Genomic DNA, 26,797 nt, shown 5'->3' with positions numbered 1-26,797 from the left:
GTATCAGGTCCAGGGCCTTATCCAGCCTTACTTGAAAGTTTTCAGGGACAGGGCATTCCATATGTGTTGTCTGGGGTTGGCCCCATACGTGGACAGCAATGTTGTTGTAAACATGATTGCAACTTGAAAATGTTGGGTGAAGTTTCATTCATTAAAGAGTTAATTACTCTTTAAAGTTATTTCTTCTCTCTTTTGCTTGTTTTAGCCAGTTGGGCCTTTCTTTGAGTTTTTATGTACAGGAGTGGCAGCTCCTTCTGATAATGTCAAAACCCTATTCTTTATGTGTGATTGATACCTTGTGTGATTTACTTGAAGAAATAGTTCCAAATTCTCTAATCTGTAAAGCCACATCTGTATTATGAAGTACATCTGCTCCTGAGAGTGATACTTTGCCCTCCGGACGAGCATTGTGAAATGGCGATGTTTAGGTGGCTTTCCTACGAAGCAGGCCAGCCGTGTTAGTGATGAGTGGTACGTTGCCCTTAGTCTTCTTTGGGACCTGCACAGTACCTCCATGGCTCTAAGCATCCGTAGTTACTTGGTTTTCACTGAATGTCTAAACTAAAACGTGATTTGTTTTCCTGGATTGTGGACTGTAGGGTCGTAAAATGTAGTTTTTAATTCAGCACAGTAACTTTTAATTAAAAATAATGTATTTTGTTTGCTCTGTTTCTCTTTGTTCATGCTGTCTTTGCAAATCTCAGCCTTTGCAGACAAATGTGCTATACTTCTGTTATTTTAGATTAGATTGTGTGGCCTTAAAACTTAAGTAAAAATTCAAAGCAATTTAGGTTTAATTATTTTAACTACTACTTTATTATCTTTGCTTGTTTCAGGTACATGCAGAGTTTCCTTGAGCTTTTAGAATATGAAAATAAAAGTCCTGAGGATCCTCATGTTCTGGATGAGTGAGTAATTTATTTCCTCGTGACAGTTTATTTTAAAATGTTTTGTTTTTTATTGTACCGTAGGATAATAGTGACCTTAATTGTAAGGAAGAATCACGTTGCTGCCCTTTGTAGTGTCCTGTGTGGTACCAGATGACTTAGACCTCTACCTTTTCTTCCTTTAGTTTAATTACTATCACAAGATGTGAGACTTGCCTGAATTGAAGTATTTCTGGCCCATTAACACTCTAGGAGCTTTTGTTTGGGAGCTGAATTTGGTGTCAGCCTCAAGCTGTCAAAAACAAAAACAACATTAAGACTTAGAGGAACAGATTTTTGATAATGGAATGAGCACCCTGGTCATTTTAGTTGATTAAGGTAAACTTAAGTTTTTGTTGTCACTTACAAGGTAACAGTTGCACGAGAGAGAGTAAAAGGAGCTGAAGTGCTCTTTTAGATAGGTTTGATATCCACACTGCACGTCCCAGTCTTGAGAAGTGGACTTTGATGCTGCAGTTTGCAGATCTACCAGATTTTTTTTTAAATGACCCAGAGCTGCTTATTACACATGTTTTGTCACTTCAAAGTGATCATTAAGAATGTTAGAGCAGGAGCAAACTCATCTTGGATAGAACAGAGCAGTGGTGCCTTCTTCAGTTTGCGTGAGGCACTCCTACAAACTGTTATTTATATTCTTTCCAGCTGCCTCATGGCTTTTTGGCTTTCTGATGCTCTTTAGTAAATGTGTGGATATATCACTTAACCCTTCACTGCTCAGAGCTGAGTTGGGCTTAATGTCTCCAGGATCCTCAGGAATGATTTCAAGCACGTAATCAATTTCAGACTGATTCAGAGTTTTGACCTCTTGCAGTAGTGTGGTGTTTGTGTGTGACAGCCAGCCCCTTGACTGCATTACATGGCTTTGGAGGGTGAGGTGTGTGAAGAGTCAGTGTTGTCAGTAGATCTTCAATTAATGCTATTCTAAATGGTGGAATGACAGATAGGTGAATGTAAAACTGTCCTCTGGCTGTCATCTCTCTCCTCACCTGTGGAACCTGCTTAGGGTATTCTAAGAGTCCAGGGTTTCTTTTTGAGAAATTCACTTTACCTATCAGTGTTACAGGATTATAGATGTTATCTATGCGCTGTTTGTGAAGCAGTGTAATGAAGTGAGTTGGGAAATTGTTCTAATGGAGAAATGGCTCTCTCTTATCCTTATCAGACCCCAAACTGTAGCACCACAAAGACAGCAGAGCCAACATGACAGAAGTGGGGAACAGAACAAATAAAACTAAACCAGTGCTAATGCTGGAGAAATAGCTTACCAGGGTGACCCTAATTCTCTGCACTTAGTGTATAAATATGAGGAAGGATGAATGTTAATGAGTGTTACCTTCTGCAAACACTGGAAAAATATTTCAATGGGATATTTGTCACAGGATTTCTGTGTTACAGAGGTTCAGAGGTACTTCAGTTTCCTTACTAGATTCTCCTGATTACTAGACTGGATGAAGACATGCAACATTGGCAGACTGCTGTTGCTGCCAGTAGTATGGGCATACAGGGAAAGCTTGGGTTACTTTGGTTTTGGTGACACAAACATCTTTCCTCCAGCTTCAGGTGGGAAGCCTTTCTACACTTCTGTCAAATAGTGTGATTGCAGAAGCATTAGGACAGTGTTTCCATTTGGTTGTAAGCTGGCAGAAGTGTTTGAAACTTTCCATGCTGTCAGTGTGCATCCAGATATACAAAGCAAATTCTGTCTTTTCATATGTAGAAGGCTTGTAAAAAGTGATGTTCATTAAAGGCATTCAGAAAACACTGCACACCCTGTACCTATGAGCTTCTTCAATGATTCTTTTCTCCCTTTGTGATGGGAGAACATCAGAGGAAGTGTTCTAGAATTGACAGTAAACGAAATAATACACTGTGAATATGTCTACAGATAATGCACACAGAAGAAACTAAGTAAACAAAGATAACTTTCCTTTCTGCAGTATAAAGATTAAAATATCAGAAGTCGATATCAGTAGTAGTAGTAGTTCCTCTTTTAGCAATTTTAAATAAATAAATGCTGCAGTAACTAAGAATAAGAACATACCATTTTGTTACTTGAAAACCATATGACATGCTGTATCAGTCAGTGTTTTGCACTTGGAAAACTGTTGCACTTTGTAGTAGAGAAGTCTGTCAGAGGGTGAACTTAGTTTGTTTCTGGAGGTGCTCAGCTACCTGCTACTACTGAGTTAAAAAGAGTGGTTAATGAAAAACTGCTAGTAATAATTGCATGCTGGTTCTATTTAAAAAGAATTTTTTTACTGTCTACTCATGGCTTTTTTTTCAGTTTTTCAGACTGCATCTATAAAATAGGCATAGCAAAAATTTCCTTTTGTCCTTGTGATTTTTTTTTTTTTAATTTTTCTTTCACTGTAACGACAGAGTGAGGCAGAATGATATGAACAGTCACTTGGGAGTTAAATAACTTGTGTGGTGACATTCATGAATTATCTTTGCAGAAGTTTATAGACTTTATTTAATAGCAGACTTAATTTATTTAACAGCTATGGTAACAAACATTTTTTTGTTACTGTAGAAGCCAGTGATGCTATTTGACTATAGTATCTTCATATTAGTAATTTCTCATCTGTCAAACCAACTGTGTTGTTTATTCATTGTAGTTGTATAAATGCAGCGCACTGAATTTTTCCAAAGATTTATTGCTAAATAAAACTTTCAGAGCTATTCTGCAGTTTATTTTTCTCAAGCAATCCCTGTGAGCAGCATAAAAATTTCATTATATACTCTTCTATGATTTGTGGGTCCAGTGAAAGCTTCAAATGCCTTCCAGTTGTTTGCAGGACAAGAAGTGGGTAAGGAGTGAGTGATAAGATTAAGGAAATGTGTGACAGTTTCTGCCCTGCTGCTTTGAAATATGCATGCATAGTTTGATATGGTTGGTCCTTTAAAGCATCTATTTAATGGAAGGGCTTGAATGAACTCAACTATCTTTGAAGATAGAATAGGAGCCTATCTATCATTGCAGTAGTGAAAGATTCCTTTACTGTATGCATTCACACACTATAAGCTATGATGTGCCAATCTGTAACAAGTAAACATCCTAGCCCTTTCTTTGCCATTCACACACACATTGTGCATTTGAACCCTTCAATAGCAGGATGACAGTGACTGACTTACCCTTGTGGAACATGTAAGCATGTTCCTGTGGGTAGTGGAACTACTTAAAAATAAAAAGCAAAGCTGTTTGCCAGTAGCACGTAGTAGAGGGTGCTGTCACTTGTTGTCTTTTAGATATGATTGTAACTTTTTCTCATTGAGGTTTCACGCCAGTCTTGTTGCTTTGAAACAGAGAGGAAGCATGATGACAACAGCTAGGCACTAGTCTAGAAAGCTCAGTGGTTACAAATCACACAGGATTAGGAGTTAATAAAGGGTTTTCAAACTTGTTAAAATATTTCTTAGAATCTTAGAATCACCAAGGTTGGAAAAGACCTCCAACATCATCCAGTCCAACTGTCCACCTATCAGCAATATGTTCCACTTAGTTACTTAGTACTTACATCACTTAGTACAGATGTCACTTAGTACAACATCAAAACGTTTCTTGATCACTACCAGTGATGGTTGTTCTACCATCTTCCTGGGCAGCCCATTCCAGTGTCTAACCACTCTTTCAGAGAAGTATTTCCTAATGTCCAGCCTGAACCTCCCCTGACACAACTTAAGGCCATGCTCTCTTGTCATATTGGTAGTTATGCAAGAGAAAAGGCCAACCCCCACCTCACCACAATCTCTTTTCAGGCAGTTATAGAGAGTGATAAGGTCTCCCCTTTAAAAGGGGATAAGCCTCCTCTTCTCCAGACTGAACGATCCCAGCTCCCTCAGCAGCTTCCCATAAGACTTGTGCTCCAGACCCTTCACAGTTTCTCTGCCCTTCTCTGAGCAAGCTTCAGGGCCTCAATGTCTTTCTTGTAGTGAGGGACCCAGAACACAACACTCAAGGTACAGCCTCACAGATGCTGAGTACAGAGAGATGATCACTCTCCTGCTCCTGCTGGCATCAGTATTTCTGATACAAGCCAGGAAGCCATTCACCTTCTTGGCTACTTGAGCACACTGCTGGCTCATGTTCAGCCGAGCATCAACCAACACTCCCAGGTCCATTTCCTCCACACCATCTTCCAGCCACTCTGCCCCAAGCCTGTAGCCTGAGGTTGTTGTGACTGAAATGCAGGACCCAGAACTTGGCCTTGTTGAACCTCATCCCACTGGCCTCAGCCCAGCGATCCAGCCGGTCCAGATCCCTCTGCAGGGCCTCGCTACCCCCAGGCAGATCAACAGTTCCTCTGAACTTGGTGTCATCTGCAAACTCACCGAGGGAGCATTCAGTCCCCTCATCCAGATCCCAATAAGGATATTGAACAGTACATTTCAAGAAAGATTGGCAAGTAATAGGGAACAGCCACGTGGAAGTCTTTAAACTGGGAAATTAGGCAATTCAGACTTCTCCTTTTATATGCAGCAAAACAGTGTATAAAGACTACTGAATTCTTTGTTAATATATGGGAAAATGAGATGATCAGACCAAGAATGATGGAAAAGTTACTGAATATTAATCTTCCATTTCTTTGGAGCTGGCAGTGTATAGGGGAAAAATCATTTTAAAAGCAGATCACTCACTAGTTAAGAGTAGTATGGTTTGCTATCAAATGATTGGCTCAGCTGTCTGGTTATGAAAAGGAAGGAAACATCTGCTTTACATCTGCATTAGACAAGGTGACTAGCTGATACTTTTTTTTTTTTTTTAACTTTTGGCGACCTTACTCTTCCTTCCTTAGTTGGTGCATATTTTACTTTTGATACAAATAATTAACACATTTCTTTTCCGTGTTTGGTATAAATCTACTGAGTGCTTTATAGTTAGCTTTAAAAAAAAAAAAAAAAACAAAGTTAAATGTGCTCGTGTAGACATTGCACAACAAATTTCCTTTCTTTTAAAAACTGCATGTGAGGATTTTTTTTTTAAACAAAATTGTGATTGTTATGGTGCCAATATTTAGCATTAGAGAATGCAGCACTGACTGAGTAGCACTGATTTTCCGTGTCTAGGCATTGGAAAGCTATTAATACATAAAGTATGCATGAGTTTGTGTGTGGAATAAAGAGTATGAGCACTTTGAAAGTGGTAGGTGTTCAGCTGCCTTGGCAGGAGGAACAAAAACTCTCCAAGAGAAGTGCTGGTTAAAAACAATGCAAGAGATATTCTCAAACTTCCCCCAAACTGCCAGAGGGAGAAGAGTCATTCTGAGCACTGTTGTATGTGTTCTGCCATCCAGTGGTGTAAAATGAAACTGAACAGAAGTCACACAGATAACACTTATCCCAGCATTCAGACGTCAGAATAGATGCCAGGTAAAGAAACGCGTTCAGAAATTACACAGCACGGGGTGGAGTGTTAGGAAGAAAGCACAAAGTGTGAACTTGTCAGGAAACTGTGAAGGGAAGTTGTTTTGTCTGAATCACCTCTCCAATCTACCAGCTACTGTTACTTGCAGAAAAATGAGTTACCATGATGCGTGTGACTGTGGTTGTAAGGAAATCTTCTGTTAGCAGTGAAGATACTTATTTTAAAGAAACATTTTGGGGAGAAATAACTTGAGGCAATAAATTTTTCACAGATCTTGTGTGTGACATCTTGATGTAAGACTTCCCTTTAAATAAGCTTGTTTGGGTACAACTATATTTTATTTACTGGGTGGGAAAGTAAATAGATAAAATGGTTATGCTGTAGAGAGTTGAAAACAGAAATAAGAGACAGAGTTTAATTAAATCTTTAACAATCTGTTTATAATTTTCTTTCTTCTAGCTTTTTAGACGTTTTAATTAAAGTCAGGAACAGACACAATGATGTGGTTCCAACCATGGCGCAAGGGGTGATTGAATACAAGGAAAAATATGGCTTTGACCCATTTGTTAGCAGTAACATCCAGTATTTTCTAGATAGATTCTACACCAACCGCATCTCTTTCCGTATGCTTATTAACCAACACAGTAAGTAATCGCTTATTTCATCTTTAAGAGCTTCAGTTATTGCTTGTAATCCTGAAGCCATATCTTTTGTTTGAATATTTTTCAAACTCGTGACTAATTCTTAATATTCTGTGCTAATGATGGTAAAGTTGTACTGACAACTGATTAACTTGGTACTTCACAGCTATCAGGAGTGAATCCAAAGCACCAGTATGCTTTCTTCCAGAACTGGGGGGTGTTATCATTGTGGCTGTCAGTTTTCAATCTTGCTGGCACAGACAGCTTGCATAGTGATGCATGATAATTTTAGATCTTTCTGCTCAGAAGTCTGTCAACGTTTGTAGAGTTGGTGTTTGTAATCAAATAGGAGGATGCAGGTTTTGAGTAGGTTGTGTCCTGTGTGCATCTTCTTCAGTTTTTCATCAAGTTATGTAGACTTTCTTGCTTTTTAACTGATACTAATTGAGTATTTTTGACTCGAGGTTTAAATTATGACCCCTTTGTCTCCCTCTTCTTCCTACTCCCTATTTAAGTATATATTAAGTATGAATATTAGAATTACTTTTGCAACAGGGTTTCATTCCTTTTTTGTTGTTACTCATAAACTTTTATACTTGTATTGCACAGTGAAAGGAGTTACTTGCACAGCTCCTATTAACCATTATATGCAAGTATGCAGAGAGTGGTGGTGTGTAAAGTTAAGGCCAAGCATGTGATATCTGAGTGTATCTTGTACCTTTTAGCTCTAAGAGCTTCTCTGTCTGCCCATTGTTCAGCTTTTGTGGCCTATTAATGTATGAGTGCACCACAGATGGTGGGGAGCAAATGTGGAGTAGTGCATTGTGAGGTTTTATACATCTTGTGTGTCTTTCCAGTAACCTTCCATGTGACTAGCACGTGCCATGCTGTGTGTGTACAAGTAACTTTCATGTGTCAAGCATACTGTGAGATAACTCTGCATTTATGTCGTGTTTCCTTATTGACACTGCTTATTACGGCACGGTTCTGCAAGGAGCATTGTGTCAGTATATTACCTCACCATTTCTGGAATAGGAAAAGCTTTCATATCATTTGCTTATCTCATACTGCCTCTGGTTCTTTATCAGAACTGCTTAATTTGCCATAGCAGCAGAAAGTCACTGCTGCAAAAAAGCTTAAAATCCTTCTGCCTCTTTGAGAGTTCAGCTCTCAGTGAAGGGTTTGGTGAGTGCCAGACCTTACCTGAAAGTGGAAGTGCTGCTGACAGTTGTCTTCAGCAGCAGGCTTTCTGCCAATTTGCTGCAGTGTCTTTACACAGAACGTTGTGCTAGCCAGTAAGTTGGAGGTATCGTTGAAGATTGACGTGCTATGCTGTCTCAAGTGTAAAGGCAAGTTATTACCATTTGTTTTTCCTTATAGCGCTTCTTTTTGGAGGAGACATTAACCCTGCTCATCCCAAACATATTGGAAGTATTGATCCTAATTGTAATGTGGCAGAGGTGGTTAAAGGTAAGGAAACTAACTTGACAATTTTGTTGATTGAAAAGTTCACAATTTAGAATATGAATAAATATACTATTCTGATACAAAAGACTGAAGGTGATGTACATTGATGTAATAATTTGAAAATAAAGACAAAAGCAACAAGAAACAAAAGTTTTGCAGTTGCTTACAATGAAGCCATGAGCTAAATGAGAATTTCTAAAGTCTCCATAATTAAGAATGGTGAAACTTCTGTTACATTTCTGATACATTAGCAGAACTAGGGAGACATGATTTTTTTAACTTTAGTACATTCTTTTTAATCTCAGACTAAGTACCTAAATGTTGTATTAAAATTATGTATTCTTTTTCCCCTGAAATACTCAGAAATGTGTTCTAAAGCACTATTATTTTTATTTAATGCTGGTAGTGAAGAAATTTGAGAATAAGTACAATTTTCTGATTGATTTATTAAGCCTTGAAGTACAGTGTTCTCAGATGTGTGGTTGTTCCAGCAATTAAGCACGTGCATTTTACCACATCTCATCCCATTCTCTCTTGTACTGGAGACGTGTTCATGTTATGAATGGTCATATGCTTTCAGAGCATTAGTAAAGATGTGTGAGGCAATGCTGTCTCCCATGAAGAACTGGCTTATTGAAGAGTCATGCTCTGGATGTATCTATTTACAAATATAGTTTTTGATCTAGGAGTGAATTCCACCCTCTATCCTTCACTGCTGTTTATGCAGTTACTAGAAGAGAAGGATGTGTTTCTTCCCTTTTCTTTTTGTCAGCTTTCAGCTAAAAGAGAGAACTTTGTTAGAATTTGGCCTGCATGATAGCTTGCTTTGTAACAAATGGTTTTTAGTGTTAGCAGGGCTTCTCATCTTCTAGCTCTTTGGCTTCTAAGGTGGCTGTTTTCCAGCAGCTCTATTTTCATTTGTTGATCTTATTCCACTTTGACCTTGGTATTTTATGGTGCAGGCTTGTTTATTTCAATACTCCTTCTAATAGTAGTGTTTGAATCTATTTTATCATGAAACTCATACTTGCAGTCTGTCGTGGACAGAGAAGAGCGTGGTATCAACAGGTGTTCAGTCCAGTTTTCAAGCTAGTAGCTGCAGTAGATAAACTATATATGAAAACTTGTCCTTTAACAAAATCAGGACATCAAAACCAGAATCCTCTGTTGTCTTTCAAAGAAACAAAATGTCATTAGAGGAAGAGCCTATCTAAAGCCAAAGTAATTAAGGCTATTTCATCTTCAAGGTGGTCAGAGGGGTTAGCATACATTTTATATACTATGCTAGCTCTAAAATGACTTAGTGTATAGGTGTTATGTGGAGCAATTTGCCAGAGGTAGGATGTGACTTAGGCACTGGATGTGTCAGCTATAGGCTCTGTATGTCCTTCAAACCTAAATGAAATGATTTACATGCCCACTTCTCACTTCAAGCAGCTCTACCGAGTGAAGCATCTTTAAATGCCTGAGGTGGGTCACTATCTCACTGACTGTCCTACAGAAATACTTTTTATTTATTTGAGCTGAGAGCAACTCTGGACTTGTTCTTCAAGCTATTACTTTATATGTACCAATAGATCCTTCACTCCTTTGCACCTCAAGCCGTAACATGAGGAATGTTTTGAACTTCTTGATACGGTCTATTTTAAAGTCCTAGGCTTCTGCCAAAGATGAAGGTGGTTTTTAGAAGAAGGATGTCTGTACCTAGACACTTTTCTGGATGCGTAACTGGATCATGAAGTGATAGTGTCTGTCTTTTCATCTCAAGCACTTCAGGGTGGCTACTTCTTGAAAATGGATGAGTCTTACATTCTATTTAGAGAGGCTAGATGGAATTTTTCAGTCCCTTCATTTTCTTGAGCTTTACATAATGAGTATATCTGCAATATATTCATATACTGATGTCTTCAGGTTTATTATCACCTTATTATTAGTGTTCTTTCTCCACAATAAGGAATCCAACTCCTGCTTTCTTGATCCACATCTGATTTTCACTTCCACGTAGATGTGGAAATTCTTTGAAATGTGCTTATTTAATCTTTTCTCCATGTAGAGCCCCTTGGTCAAAATAGCTCCACAGTTACCTTCAACTTTTGATGGCTGATTGAGTCAAGATGGTATCTATGCTCCTTATGTTTCTTTTTTTTTTTTAGTTAAAGTACAGGATTATTCACAAGGCCATCAGATATATATCCAATATTATTATATCCAATAGTTTGGATATTAAATGGAATTTTGATCTTTTTACTAGGGCACATTTTGTTGTGCTAATGACAGGACCTTTTTAGAGAAGGTCTTTAGAATTGACTGTCTTGGCACAAAAGACTCCTATTGGAGAGTGATATTGAAACATTCTTGGATTTGATCAAGAACATCCCCAACTTTGATTAGTTCCGTGATTTTATTTGTTATGCTTGTCTTGGCACTGACTATTTTGTTTTGTAGTGCCACTTTGGACAGGAAGAAGGTAGAAGACCCAGGACTGGGTCAAATGCAACTGCTACAGTATCTTAGCAAATTACTCCTTGTCCACAGAACTACCCCATCTGTTCATGTGCTTGCTCGTAGCCAACTCTAATAATGAGGAAAAAATCATTACCTGAAACCATTTTCTTTAAGGTAACTTAAGCAGTGTAATTGCAAACATTTCAGTTTGTAATTTCTCTTTAGGCTAATGTTTGGTGCTTGTTGTTGAGGTGCTTTTGCAAAGGAGATACTGGTGAATATTTAGAATCTCTAAAAATCTTTCCAAAAAAAGAAAAAAAACAAAACCTCAACTTTCTTGCTGTATTTTGTCAATACATAAAGACTAATTTGGATACTGTGAAAGCTCCTTTTGTTTGGGTTCAGTAAGAGAGAATGAGGAATCTTAGACTTCAGTTTGTCTCTGAGAACACTTTGGGAATTTAAACTTTTAAACCTTATCATATTAATAAAAACCTGGATTTGTGGTGTCAATCTCATACTTTTTTTATCTGTGTTGGAAAGAACGAGTACTAAATTGTGATTGGGACATGGTAAATGAGCAAAGAGAGAAATGAAAGATAGCTTGTCTCTAGTAATTTTCTTTTTTTTTTTTTATTTTAAATAGAGTTCATACTTTCTTGACAAATAGACAATGAACCTGTAGACAGATTAGAACGGATGCTAGCATCATGCTTGCAATAGTGAGCGTTCTGCTTGTAGTCTTTCAGATACTGACTGAGCTTTGCTAGTCTTTTTTAACTGACTTGTCATAAATTGGTGTTCTCTTTTTGTAGATGCTTATGAAACAGCTAAGATGTTATGTGAACAGTACTATCTGGTGGCACCTGATCTGGAAGTTGAAGAATTCAATGGTAATTGAGAACTTCATTTAATTTAAGTGGTGTATTTAAGAAAAAGCGTTTCTAATATCTGTGGCTTTGGTTTTGCTAATTAATTTTAAGTCATAATTTGAACTCTGCAGTCTTGTATTGCATCTCAGAATCTAGAGGGAATTGGCTGATGTAGCTGCCTAGCCATTCTCTATGATATTTGAAAAGTCATGGCCATCAGATGAAGTCTCATGTAACTTGAAAAAAGGCAATGTTCTACCCATTTTAAGAAGGATAGAAAGGATGAGCTAGGGAACTATTGACCAGATAGCCTTGCTTCAGTGCTGGGAATATCATAGAGCAGATCCTCCTGGAAGCTATGCTAAGGCACATGGAAGAGAGGGAAGTGATAGGGGATAACCAGCATGGTTTCACCAAGGGCAGGTCCTGCCTGACCAACTTTGTCACTTTTTTGTGATGGTGTGTCAATGGGCATGGGAAGAGCCACTGATGTCATTTGTCCGGACTTCAGTAAGGCCTTTGACACAGTCCCCTATAATATCCTCTCCAAATTGGAAAGATATGGAACTGGTTGTGAGATTGTACCCAGGGAGTGGTGGTCAATGGCTCCATGTCCAGATGGAGATCGGTGATGAGTGTTGTTCCTCAGGGGTCAGTACTGGGAGCAGTGCTCTGTAACACCTTCATCAATGGCATCAACAGTGGGATCGAGTACACTCACTGTACATGTGCAGATAACACCAAGCTGTGGCGTGTGGTCGACGTGCCCAAGGGCCAGGATGCCATCCTGAGACACCTAGGCAGGCTGGAGCAGTGAGGCCCAAGTCAATCTTTTGAGATTCAACAAATCCAAGAGCAGGGTCTTGCACCTCAGCTGTGGCAAAACTCTGCTATCACTACAAGCTGATATGCTAGGAAACTGATGAGACAATCTTCATCAGTGTTGTTGACTGATTGTTTTGTTCATCGTTTGTATTGATAAAATAATTATGAGAGTTGGTATATATTCTCTGTCTTTAGAAGTAGATCTTAAATTATCAGTCCTCAGTGCCATAAAGGGTGAAACTGACTCTAACCATTTCTTGCATGCGTATTTATGTCTTCCTGTGCTTAGGAAACAGGAATTTAAGTGACCTTTCTTCCATGTGGACTGCTGCTGAGTCTGACAAGCTATGACCGTGTAACTTCAACACCAGTAGATATTTCAATTTTCAGGAATGACTGCATCTTGAGCACGAAACTGTGCTGGAGTGTATTAAATGCCATCACTTAGTGCTCTAATATACAGAGCTGTGCCATGCCATACACCTCTACTGAAATACTAATAACAGGGACAACAATGGATAGAGCAAGTTATGATTTGGAACAAGAGAATTTTGATAGCTTGAAATATATTTTGAAAGTTTATGAACACCTTATGTTTTCTATGCTCTTAAGGGAAATATTTCTTTTTAGAATATTAAGCAGTGTTTTTTTTCTCAGTTTAAGAATCTTTTTGCAGCAAGTATGCTTAAATATAGTATGTATTAAGAAAAGTGGATCCCATCTAAGTGGGAAAGTTGTTGTTCGTAACATACATTTGGTACTAAATCAACCACCGATTGATTCATCAAGTTTCGTGAAATTCTAAAAATCTGCTGATGTTGGTATCTTTAAAAATCATTAGCATGTGTCATTTAAAGTGAAAACAGCACCTGAAATCTGTTTTTATGCAATATTTTTCATGGATTGTATTCTGCACTTAGAAAATTAAAACATGCTTAGATGACTTTGCCTATAATTTCGTGGTAGTCCTGTAAATAGAAATGCTACAGGATAGTATTTGGGGAAAAATAATCTTTTTCTCTTTTTTTTTTTTTTTTTTTTTTTTTTTTTAGCTAAAGCTCCAAACAAGCCTATTCAAGTAGTCTATGTACCTTCTCACTTGTTTCATATGTTATTTGAATTATTCAAGGTAGGTTGTGCTTATTAATGTTTAGGTGTTGCGAACTCCCATTACTATTGAAATTGAGGGTTTTTCAGTTGTACCTCTAGAGTTCCATTTCTGTTTTCCTTATACTTATCCCAGTGAAGAGTTTGAAATTCTGGTGAAATTTAAGCTCACAAACCTCTTATGCTCTTGTATAATTAAAAAAAAATCTGTTTTCCCACCTCTCTATTTGGTCTTTTGATATTGATGAATTTGACTCATGATAATCTTTGCAATAATGGTACATCATCTTACCATTTCTACAAGCTTTCTTTTTTTATTGCAAATATCAGTGTCTTCTGCCTGTTCTAAGAGCAGCCCATGTGTCTGTGAATAGTGTAAGGACATGCTTTGTCCTGTTTTTTGTGTTTTCTGGATCATTCAAACAACAATGAAAATAGAACAGAACTACTGTATGTGCTGGAGTAAGACAGGTGGTCTCTGGGTGGTGCACTTGTACTTGAGAAGTCAAGGAAAGAAACAATGCATTTGGTCAGAGAAATTTTTCCTGAATGATCATATTTTGGCTTTGATTTCTGGCATTAGACAAGTATGTTTGTTTAAAATCTTTCCTTATTTTGCCATTTGTAATGTTACTTAGAGAGAAGACCAGATGAGAATTTGTACAGTACTTGTATGTATGCTTTGGTACAAATTGTGAAACAGCGTGAAACTAGTCAATTCTAGCTATAAGTAATGTTAATCTGTGATGGACTGGCATTGGAAATTCTCTTAATAGGTATGATAAAGTTGGAATGATAGACAGTGCCATAACCATTATGTTGGGAAAAACGATAGCTTTTGCTGTCTATCATCAGTAGTGGTTTTCTGCAAGACAGACTGGAAGATTGGTGTTGTCTCTTAGATGGTCCCTTGATTTTGCACGGAAGTATTTTTCTTGCTTTAGGTTCTCCGAGTTTCTGTCATAGATAAATGTATGTATGATAGAGTTCTGGTATAGAAATCTAACTGAACATCTGATTGACTTGGAAGCACTCCTTGTATTTCTTTTAATATGATCTTTCTTCTCTTTGCACAAGACAAGATATTCAACAAAATATATCCAGGTTCTAGGTTGACACACAAAATGAATATAGTAAATTTATAATCAAAGACACTTCTTTTCTTTTAACTTCAGAATTCAATGAGAGCTACAGTGGAGTTGCACGAAGGTAAGAGAGAAGGATATCCATCGATCAAAACCTTAGTCACTTTGGGGAAAGAAGATCTATCTATTAAGGTAAGTGCCAAAAAATAAGTTCATCTGCAGCTTACCAACCTGCTATATTTAGATTCATTTGACTTGTAATTTGAAAAAGCAAGTTAAGTACTGCATGACCTCTGATGCTTCATCTTCATGAATATTTTTGAAGTCATTTATGTAAAGCTTTCACGTGTTCTTACAAGTCTCTTCAGAACATAATGCTGAAAACTAACTTTTTATTCCTTAGATAAGTGATCAAGGTGGAGGTGTACCTTTAAGAAAAATAGACAGATTGTTTAACTACATGTACTCAACAGCACCCAGGCCTAGTTTGGAGCCCACAAGAGCTGTTCCTTTGGTAAGCAATTGTAATGCGTATTTAAATGTCTTTTTGTGCGTTCCTTTCATTGCAGTCTACTGGATCAGATTTTCCATTGAAGTAATTGCTTATTGTTAGCAATTCTATGCAGGTAAAACACATCAGGATAAAATGGGGTCTGTTATCACCATTTAGTCTTTGGAACAGGAAGTTGTTTTTCTTTGTCTTGACGTTATATTCTTGGAAACAAGCATACCTGCATGAGCATGGCATTATCACAGGTACGTGGGCAGGATTTTTACTGCTGCATTACCAAAAAGGTAAATAATGTAAAAAGCCCCTCCTAGATATATAAATTACTGTTTATCTGAATTTATTTCATGTACTAAAGAGGTGAGGCACGTTGTGTGTTCTAGCACTTGAGAAATACCTCCTGGTAACGCACAAGCTTATATGGAATTTGGAAAATGAATTCTGTTTAAGTTCTGGGCTGTGAAAATGCGTTTAACAAAAAGTTCATGACTCACATGTGGTATGATGGCTTTCATTGTTCAGCTGGAGAGGTGATAGAGTCTCTTGAGATCTGTCAATCAGACTTCAATAAGTGGGTTAATACTGACTGTATTCTTGTCTCTATTCTTGTGTTTTGTTCTGTTTTGCTTCTGTTGCAGTCCTTTGTCTTAAGTGTCAAGAAAAAGTTTATTATTTGGGAGGTTTCCTTTTTCTCTTTAAAAATACTCTCATGTAGCATGTTCTTAAGTGTCAGTTTTTGGTTTTTTTTAATGGTACTTCTGCAGTTGAAGTAGCTTCAGGCAGCAAATTATATATGTATGTATATATATATATATATACACACATATATGTATATATCAGAATATATCTATTATTCTGATAGAAAATAATTAGCAGTGAGTAGAAGGTAGAAACCAAATCAGAGTGGTTCAAAGATGATATATTTCCTTCTAGATGATGAGCAGAGTCTTTGTGGAACTATCTTAGACCACAGATCATAGCACTGTGCCATGTAAACCTACTGGTTTGTTCTCACAGTGCTTGATGCCACCATGAGTAGGTCTGAAGCCCAGTTCTGTATTTACATTGGCTTGATGTTAATCCTTCAATATTGCTAACTTTGCAACTCCTCTTAATAATATGTTTCAAATGGTGCTGTGCCTTTTTCATCTTGAGAAAAAAAAAAAAGTGAGTTCCTAAATGAAATGAGACGAGTGCTAGGGGACAGACCTTAATTCAAATACGAACTTTTTTCATGAAATCAGGAATGGTGGAAGCTCTGTTCATTTATAATCTGTCTTTGTTCTGTCTCAGTTTTGATCAGCAATTTACTAGCAGAGCTCACAAAGATTTCCTGGAACTTGTTCTTCCTATAAACTTGTACCTTGATTGCCAGTTGTATTCACCATTAAAATGTCTCCTCCTTTGTGACTCTGATTGTAAGATGTTCAGCTTGAGATTTACATTGTATTCATTGTATTACATTGTTACAGAGGAAAAAGGGCTTTCACAGTGCACCTTGATATGTATTGCGTATTATAGTCCAGATTCAATTATAAAAGCAATTATTCCGTACTTGGTATGTCAGTAAAGAAATAAAAATCTTTCAGCAAAAATGTTTCACATAAATGAGTCATCTTCAAAGTCTGTGCAGAAGGAAGGTTTCTTTGTCACTTAGAGTGAAAGACCAAAGCCAGTGAAGAATTACTATGCACTGTCCTCGCTTGTCATTCTTGGCTTAGGTGATGTTCATAAACTAAATTGCAGTACGGTGTAAATAGGTGTATCTTTATATTGTAACCTTCTTTCTATGTGCTCTCTTGTCTAGTTTATGAAATGTGCATGGACTTGGGGAATGGAAGAAAGGAGGAGTTGTTTTGTTGATTGATGAAAATTCTGTTATTGAAAATGTTTTTTTAAATCTGCTGAGAGACCTTGTTACCATGGCAGCATTCTGATTCTAGCAGGTTTTGTACTTGTTTGTGCTGTTACAGGCATAATGAAAACATTAGAAACACACAGTAATGTTTAAAAAGTCAATTTTTAAGAAATTAATTAAAAGAGGGGAGTCCAATGATCCTCCCTTTAGCAGCATTTGGTTGTAGTGGGAGAAAATCAGTATTAATTAAACATGCTGACACCAGTAACACAATTGAATATTTTCCCATTTGTATTGCACATAGTGCAGTATTTCATGTAAAATTAGTTCTACAAAGTTTCCTCTTTTCAAGGCAGATGGACCGTTAATGACTATGCTCTTTCCTCTAGGTCACAGACCAATGTAGCAATCAGTTCTTTATAATCATCTTTTTGGAAGATATAGCAAAGCTTGCCTTAACAGGGTACTCATTTTGAATCTTTTGTCTTCATATTTCTTATAAATCAACAGTTTTGGAAAATAACCTGAAGACAGAATATAGAAAAAACCGACAGAAGATGTTTTGGAAGAGGGAAATATTACACAGTTAGGCAGAGTAGTACGCAGTGAAAAAAGACCTTCCTGAAAGGAGCAGGAAGCAAACAGAAGTTGGACGTGGGTTTTAAGGAGGTATAGTTTTGCAAAGGAGAAAGTATAGTATGTTTTCAGAATTGCTGAGTGCTGCCCTTGTCCCTAGCTGCAGCTGTGTCCTGCCTACAAGCTGCAGATCGGCTGTTTCTTAATTTCACTAACATGCTGTTCTGTCTCTGGAAAACAAAAGATGCAAGCAAGCTTCTGTACCTTTTTTGGAACTTCCTGCTTTTAGAGATCAGCAAAGAGATGCATCTGGTCTTGAAATGGGTTGCAAGAAAGTGATGCCAGTGCGTGTAATGGGAGTCTTTGAGGATTGTTTCGAAGTGTACTGTTGTTTGAAAAAGTGCATGCAAGCAGCTGTTCTAATTGTGGAAATGAACATTAATGACTACTAACAAGCACTATGAGTAGAAAAAGGCATCTTTATGCTAGCAAAACAAGAAACAGAAATGGTACAAATGAAATGTACAGAAGATCACTAAATTTACACTTCTGTAAAAATGCTAAGTGGACAAAAGTGGACAAAAAAATGGTCTAGACATGATGAGAACAAGAGAATTTCTGACGGATACTGTAATAAAAAGCTCTTTGATACTCATCCCCTGCCCCAAGGGATTTATTATAAAGTGAGACCACATATAGTGCTCAGAGTTCATGCTTCTTAGCCTTCTTTTTTATTATTTTTGTCATTCTGGGGCTTTGTTTTCATGATTCAGGGCATGATAATCACTTATTACGTGGCTAGTATTGCATAGGTTCAACAAAAATAATTTACTCTTACCTAAACTCTCCCTTCTGCCAGTATTTTTCATTTACATTGCTTGTGTATAAATAGTGTAGTGAATTGAGTTTGCTAGTTTTCTGAATCTTTAGCATCAAATTCTTCTTGTAACCCACCTTTATGGAAAAGTTCTGTTACTGCATTGCCTTGTATATCCTTACTTTCAAATTCTTATATGTCTCGAATCCTTCCTTTATTGCTCTGGATAGCCCTGAAAAATCAGGGAGGTTCAAGTAAATAATCAAGCGCGGTGTTTATCAGGATGGCCCCAGTCATCTGAAAGAGGTGATGTGTAGGCCAAAATCTTACTCCCTGTCAGCAGTGAATGTCTTTATTTTTGTGTCAACTTCTTCTGACATGAGTGGGTTGGAATAGATGTGAATTACTGACTTATTTGTGGCTGTGATTATGAATATGATAGGTACAAATCTTAGATTTGTGATTAGTTGCATCTATTGTGCTTTGACAAATACATCATCTGCACATCTACGCATTCTCAGTAGATCCTTCAGTGTTGTGTAATCCTGACTTCTTGCTGGAGGGATAAACAATACCAAGAGCTATTTGCCTTCTGTTGCTTTGTATGTTGTTAATGAAGTTAGTTTCTCTGCAGTAGTCTTCTAATCTCTGTTGCAGTGTGGCATTTGTTAAAAATATGGTGTCATCGAAGACAGAACGGTAGTCACAGTCAGAAGGCTACAGACAGTTACCATTTTGCTTTAATGATTGGAGGTGGCGTGTATTGTATGACACCTACCTACCTCCTTGAGGAACATATAAAACCAGAGTGGCATGGGTTGGAAGGGACCTCAAAGCCCATCCAGTTCCAACCCTACTGCTGCGTGTAGGGCTGCCACCCTAGATCAGGCTGCCAGGGGTCCCATTCAACTTGGCCTTGAAAATAGGCAAGGTAGTCCTAACAAAAACTTCTTGCTGTTTCTTTGTTTTCTTCTATTTCTGTACTTGAAAGAAAAAAAACTGCCTAGGAAAAAAAAAGAATGCTCCAAGTGTTGAATCTCTACTTGTAGTGCAGATTGAGGAATACAGAAAAGCTTGAAGAGTAATCAGACGCAAATCTGATCTTTAGGTCTCTTCTGTTTTATAAACTGCTATGATCTTTAGCACTTCTTCTTTTTTTTTTTTTTTTTTTAAACTTCTTGTTTGTTCCTTCTTTTTCTTGTTTTTTTCCTAGGCTGGATTTGGCTACGGCTTGCCAATTTCTCGTCTGTATGCTAGGTACTTCCAAGGTGACCTAAAACTCTACTCAATGGAAGGTGTTGGATCAGATGCTGTAATTTATTTGAAGGTATGAATTTGACCCTTTCATAAACTGGCAATGCAGTGCAACTTGGTAGCTTATAGTGGGCAGGTGCCATTTGGTGCAAATGAACTTTATCTCTTTTCACTCTTTGTTTTCAAATTTATAAATGCTATTTTTATTATGTTTCACCTTGATGAGTTGCACAAAGTTGTAAAAATAACTTGAAAAGACTCTCATACTCATCAGCTTGCCTTGAATTCTTTTCTTCGGTCACTCGTGTTGTATTTTTTCATTTTATTAATGTATCATAAGGGCTGAATTTTTCGAACAACTGTGTGACAAGAGAATTTTGGATAATACTTCATTGATTCTAAAACTTTTGATTGCAGTAAAACTGAAACAAGACTACTGACTAACTCCTGGCTTGTAGTTTTTTCTGCTATCCTTGACCTTGTGCAATAGACTGTATTGACCCTGTTGGCAGTTTTCAGGAGGTAGCAGGCTGTGTGGAGCTCACAGTTAAAACAAACTGCTTGAATTTTATCAGCTCGTGCACGTATAGCTCGTGCACCAGGCGTTGACTCTATGTTGCTACTGTGTCTTGCTGTATTTAGTGAATTTAGGTTTATTTAGGTTTTGGAATTGTGCACTAATTTCAGTTTCTAACAACCTTAATCTTGTGCAAGTATCCATAGAGGAAAAAAGTATGGTGTTTCTCAGAGAAAGAAAATGCACGTGTATGGGCCTAACTGTTTCTAGAATTGTGCTGACAGAGTCTGAGTTTATTGTTTCAGTAGCGCTCATACATGTCTGTAATGCATCTGACTAAAAAGTTTTTTCTCTTGCTGTCTTTTTAAACACCACTCCCTGAAAAGAAGGGAAGTATTTTAAAATTTTATTTTCTTTTAACTTTTACTCTCATATCATACTATAAGAATGATTGATCAAAGCCAAAGTATTTTCAGAATAGAGTTGTGATGTGTAATGCTCCGATAACTGAGACATTTCCACAGTTACAACTTCTGTACTAGAACAACCCCCAGAGTATCATCTTGCTTTAGGTATCTCTAGGTGATATCTTACCATTGCTTTTGTTTTTCCATAGGCCCTTTCAAGTGAATCATTTGAAAGACTTCCTGTTTTTAATAAGTCGGCGTGGCGGCACTACAAGACCACACCTGAAGCAGATGACTGGAGCAATCCTAGCAGTGAACCAAGGGATGCTTCTAAATACAAAGCTAACCGATAATTTGCCACCTTTTGTCTCTGCTGGAGATGACCTCTGCATTCAGTATCAAGTCTCTGCTTTGTTCCAAAATCCTCCAAACCACAATAGCTAATTACTTCCAAACAAAGACCTAATCAGGGCATTAAAAGTAGTAAGAACAAAGTGATGATTGGGACTTACAGGAGGCACTAAGCACGTTTGGGATGTGAATCCTGCCTATTTCACCAGTATATGCTTGGTTGCTTCAGTCATGCATTGACAAAAGGGATTGCACTTAAGTATACACTGTTGTAACAAAAGATACTATTTTAAGTGCCAATTTTTATTCCACTAAAGATTTAAAGAGCAAATTGTGCAGAATCCCTTTAAATGGTGAATAGCATCTTGCACAGCAATATGGTGTGAGAGAGAAACTCTAGTCTAGTTAAGCTTATGCTTTGAAAAATCCACCTTTTGCTGCATTTTATTTTGCGGTGTCACCTCTTACGGAAAATCCCTTTGAGCTCTCTAGATCTCATATCTGATGAGCTTAGAAATGTGTAGTTCTAAAAAGGGTTGTACAGCTTTAAACCAATGCTTTTCCCAAATTCCCCAAACCATTTTTGTCCAGTGCATACAGAAATTATGTTGGTGTAAGACATTGAGAATTCCACTTATTGGTATACACCTTAATGATTTTCTTGACACAGGAACACAACAGCATTTTTAAGCATCTTTCCCTGTTTTCATGAAAGATCATCATCTCTCCATACAAAAAAAAACTGTTGGTGTGAGAGCAGGAGGTAATTAAATTTTGTATTTGTTGCTTGTCATCTCTGGGGTAGCTGTGAAAAGGGGGAGAAACCTGAAAGGCCAGACAGCCAGTCATACACATAAATTTGCCTTAAGAGTGTTGGTTGCTTGGAACCTGATTAGCTAAAAACCTGTAAATAGTTTGCAAAGTTATTTATATATTCAATGTCTGACAGTAGTCTGATAATCTGAATTTGTAGTGTATATAAAGATGTTGTACACCAGCTTTTGGAAAGTGTCATTGATCTAAATAAATGAAACTGGAATTATCACAGAAATGGGAAGGGCAAAATAATTGGTACCTGATCTGAAAGGAAAAAAAATTAAAGAGGAAAAAACTAAGTGTCATCTCCTCAAATTTCTCATAAGGGTTTATTACTGAGCGCTAGGAAACTGCTCTTCACCAGGTCTCTGCCAAATACCATTTCTGCAACTGTGGCCTTTCAGAAGAATCTGTGAGGTTCCAAAGTTCTGCTGATAAAATAGCCACAGGAATAAAATAGATGAGTTGTAAGCAACTCTGGACCCTCAGTTTCTTGTAGATTTTTTGATATTTTTTTTTGAAAGACATTAAAGATTTTAGCATGGAAAACCGAAACTTGTTTCCTAACATTCTGGGGAACTGTCCATGTCCTCCCAGTATTTCATTTCCTTTTGTAGAGGACTGGCCTGTTGGGTAAGCAGGGAAATGCTGAGAGATTCCTAGATATTTTTTTAAAGAATACCCTTAGTTTAACTTAATGATAGTACGTAGCACTTGCATAGCACTCTTCATCAGAGGATAGTAGAGCACTTTGAGCAATAAGTTACATGTAGACTCTTTTCTGAAAAGTCAGAGACCCTGCCTTACAAACTCATGCTCCCAGCTGTCACAATCAGTTCAAGAATTTGTGTAGGGATAGTCATGAATTTGCAGGGCTCGGGTTATTGTAAGCATCTCTGCACTGTACATTTAAGTCACACTGGATTGCCAGGTAGCTTTAGCATGATCTCGAATGTGACTGCTGAGCGCTGCAACCCACTTCAGAGGCCCAAACAGCAGAGTGCTGCTGGTGCTGGCTGTGAGTAGAGGCCTTCCGAGCTTGGAAATGGAGTGCTCTGATGGAACTGTTTGTTCCCAGCCAGACTTCTGCAACACTTCTTGGGAAACCTTTGCAGGCACAGTGAGGGTGCAGCTCATGTGATCCCCAGAGCAATAACTTCCTATGACTGTAGGCACGGCTGCAGGGAAGGCAGATTGCTATTGGAGTGATACAGCCGTGTGGCTGTAGCTAAATCAGTATAGTAGTCCAACTGAGATTTCAGGTGGAAGCTGTACCAACTGAAATGTAGCCGGTTAACTTCTGCCCTTGCCCATAACTTCTTACTGTCTCTTGAATTTGTTTCAAGTTGTGTTTTTCCACTCGTCACAGAAGGTGGCTTTTTTAAAAATAGACGTTTGTGACGAAACTAGTGTTTTCCCAGTTGCATGTGGTCAGTTTTTCCTAGAACTTGACCAAAGACATTCTAAGAAACATGAAGCTGAAACTGAGCTTTTGTTAGAACTCAGATTTTTGTAATAGTAAATTTGCCTCCCTCGTAAGTGAAGAGGAGAAGGAACAGAAAGAAGAGAGAGGATGCAAATGCTGAACTTTGATTTTGTGGAGTGACTCTAAATGAAAGTAAAAACACTGTGGAGGATTATATTTTGATAGTCCCTTCTCTTTCTTCTCAGAAATCACTAGTTGACTTTCAGGACTAAAGTGCCCTGGTACTCAAAAGCTAAAGTCCCCCTGATGTGGTAACTATTTCCAGGAACCCTGAGCATGTACGAATTGCTCAGAGCAGGGAAACAGAAAATGCATTCCTTGTGCTCTTTCCCTTTTCCAAAGTTTGCCTTCAGGCATCACGCTGAATATAGATGAGAAACAGCTTTGCTCCTCTCCGACACTGACTCAGCAGCTTATATGTTCTACAGTTCTGCAGCTCTCAGGTACGCCATAAATTGGTCTTTGCTTGTCCTCTCTACACAGGAGTATTAGTCTGAAAATGGTCTTAGGAAACAGCAGCAGCAGGCCTTGACAAGCTTTCCAATCGATGTTGCTCAAAAATGAGGGTGGGTAGCTTTTAACTATGCCTAGCTTAACTGCACACTGCTCTTTTTTTCACTTACTGCTATCTTTAATTAGTATCAGTCATACCTACGTTATGGGGCAGTTAATTCCAAACTTAACTTTCTGATGATATCAAGCTATGTCTTTTTTAATGGATTTCAGACGTGTGCTAATGCTACTGCAACCTGTTTGTCTTGGGTTACGGGACGCAGTAAATAGGAAAACATGTTTTCAGTGAAAATACCGTGTATTCCTTGTGTTTAGTGCTTAACAGAAACAAACTGAGCAAGAGATGTGTCCTGCTTGATTCTCCCTGGGAATTTACAAACAGCTTCTGTATGCCATACTCTGACGGAATAGTTGAGCTTTTTCCTCCACTGCCTGTTTTTCTGGTGTATTTGTCTAGCTGAATGTTAATGGATACTGAAGCCCCTCCAAATTACATATGTATCTCTGCTCCCTGTTTTCTCTGCGTTTTGTTTTGAGGCTAACAAGGTGTCTCTGTAGGAGTTGGCATTTGACAAGAAAGATCCTGGAATGCTTCTTTTAGAACACTGAGGTGCAGTCTGTGTCTCTGAATTTAGCTGTGATGGCAAAAGTCTTTGTCCTGCTGCACTTTGTGCCATCTCTTGGGCAGCATTTAGGGCAGGTCCCTTGGGACGTGCATAAAGAATATGTTAATTCTGGTGTTCTTGGAAAACTCAAGCCACTTCTTGTCTATGTAAACTACACTTGATGCTGCAACTGGGTAATGTAATTTCCTTTCTCCTCAGTGACATGTGGAATGTTTGCTTTGCTTAAACAGCTGTTCGCTCAGTCCACAAAGTAAATAGATTGACCATCCTGGAGTGTAGTGCAATCCTCTGTTCGCCTCAAGCCAGACTGTTTTCGTGAAACCCTGACCTCATTCATACAGAAAACACTTCTCCCTCACCTTTAGTAAGTGTTTCTAGATCCGTACATGTTTAATGCTGCTAAATGCTAACTGATCTTAAGTGATATAAGCCATTCTGTAGAAAACAAACTAAATGTTTATACTTAGTGTTTATCTCCTTACAAAATCCAGGTCTGACTGCAAGGTGTCCAATTAGTTTGCATGTTCCCTTGGTTGCCGTACAGGTGCTGTGGTTCCTAGTGGCTCTTAGCTCCTCTTTTTGCCATACTCATTCATAATGAATCAATATATCTAAATGTGTCTTCGCAGAACTTGGGAGAATGTGATGGCACATGACAGAATGGTGTATTTTTGAGCTAGGGGTGAGGAACACAGGCATAAATTGTGCAGCAACTTCACGGCAGAATACTTGCACATGTAGCAGCTTATCAGAGTAAACCCACTTTGGTGAATCTGTTCTCAGGATCAGCTGTTGGCGTTAATTTGAAGCAATGAAGATTCATGTAACTGAAGTACCTTTCTAATTAAAAACAAAAGAGCAAATTTAAAGTTCACATACTCTAACTGCATTATTAAGCTGCCTTAAAAGATCTCAGAAGTTGACATAGGGAACTCATTTCTTAAATGTAGAGACTTGTTTGGGAGAATTGGTGTATTTGTGATAATTCTATCATTGTCAAACTCTCGCTAAATTCATTATTGAAATTCTTCCTTTGAATTGAATACATCTGAGAGGTGCCAGACTGACAATCCTTTGAAGTTCACCTGCTGTGTCTGCAGACTGCGCTGACAGGCAGTGGCAGGGCAGGTTTCCTGGTGCTGCTGCCAGAACCCAGCTCTTCAGCAGGAGCTGACCTTACCAAAACTTGCTGGCTTGCCCTTCTCTGCTGAGCTGTTGACAATGTGCTGAACTTATGCCAGTTGTACTGGGGTTTGATGTGGGATTCTGACAGTGGGAATCAATTAAATTCATTTTCAGCATCTGTTATGGGCAGAATTCCTGTGGTGCTCGTGTACCATGCCCAGCACCCATGAGGTTACGTGCTGCCATTCCTCTGAGGTAGCAGCGTTGGTTTCAACTGAGGTTCCAGTGAAGAGGGAAGGTCTTTCTTCATGAGATTACTTGATGTTTTCAATCTGATTTTGAGTCGTCTTGTAATTTGCGTTGGAATTGTTTCTAGTCTGATACCCATGTATATAATTTGTGTACACTCTTATTTTCCTTTTCCATTGCTGACAAATAAAAATATGTAAAAACAACACCATGACATCTTTAAGGGACTGATTCAGAATCGCACGCTGTGAAGTTCTTCTCATGGTTGGGCAGCACAGGGTGAGCCTCAGCCTTTTGGTGGGCACTCAGAGCTGGGAGCTTAAAATCTGCTTGCAAGTCAGGAATGATGTTTTTTGTTCCTGTGAAATCCCATTTTGGCTTTGAATGATTCTTTCCAAAGGAAGCTCTAGTTTTCTTTCTAAAGCTTTGCCATGTCAGTGAATCTTGTGGTACAAATTTTTGGTTTTGGAAAGGATAGAATCATGTGCTGATACAGCTCAACTGCAGTTCTTGGTTTTGCCGCTCTGCCAAGAAACCGACACTAAATATTTACAATATTAGTGATATTGATGCTGTAGAAAATAAAATGGATGCTTCATTGGAGCAGTAATCTGAAATGTAAGATGTTTCTTGCAAATTGTGAATCTGAAGGTGCATCTCCCTACAGAAAAATGACAATGCAAACACAACATGGGAGATGTCGTGGTGAACAGTTTTTTCTAAACCAGAAATGATTGGCAGTCGTTTTTACAGATACTTGTTTTATTCTACTCCTTTACGTATACAGACAGGCTTCTCAAGTTCTATAGTTTGGGAATGCAGGATGGGGGAAGGTGAGGGGTTGCAGGTAGGAATGTGTACCCTAAAGTGTTTGCGGATAAAACTTCATTTCTTCTTGTTTTGTAGTCTGAGCTCAATTGAGTAATTCCTGTTCTACTCT

At 38.1% G+C, this 26,797-nt stretch overlaps 1 protein-coding gene across 1 annotated transcript in view; it reads left to right on the top strand.

Annotated features, from left to right (window-relative positions):
* The window catches only part of PDK3 (pyruvate dehydrogenase kinase 3), a 54,478-nt gene extending 28,415 nt beyond the window's left edge, over nt 1-26,063 (top strand). The window contains exons 3-11 of the mRNA XM_085210559.1: nt 837-908; nt 6,772-6,956; nt 8,334-8,423; nt 11,681-11,758; nt 13,615-13,691; nt 14,845-14,946; nt 15,158-15,268; nt 19,727-19,840; nt 20,901-26,063. Coding sequence (XP_085066685.1) covers nt 837-908; nt 6,772-6,956; nt 8,334-8,423; nt 11,681-11,758; nt 13,615-13,691; nt 14,845-14,946; nt 15,158-15,268; nt 19,727-19,840; nt 20,901-21,044 — 973 coding nt within the window. The 3' untranslated portion in view covers nt 21,045-26,063. The remainder of the gene's footprint in view (nt 1-836; nt 909-6,771; nt 6,957-8,333; nt 8,424-11,680; nt 11,759-13,614; nt 13,692-14,844; nt 14,947-15,157; nt 15,269-19,726; nt 19,841-20,900) is intronic.
* The last annotated feature ends 734 nt before the right edge of the window (nt 26,064-26,797 follow it).

This window comes from Meleagris gallopavo, chromosome 1 (assembly GCF_905368555.1).
Source record: "Meleagris gallopavo chromosome 1, MGAL_WU_HG_1.1, whole genome shotgun sequence".
NCBI classification, from domain to species: domain Eukaryota; kingdom Metazoa; phylum Chordata; class Aves; order Galliformes; family Phasianidae; genus Meleagris; species Meleagris gallopavo.
The sequence above is the reverse complement of the archived record's forward strand: the minus strand, read 5'-3'. Positions and strand labels throughout refer to the sequence as shown.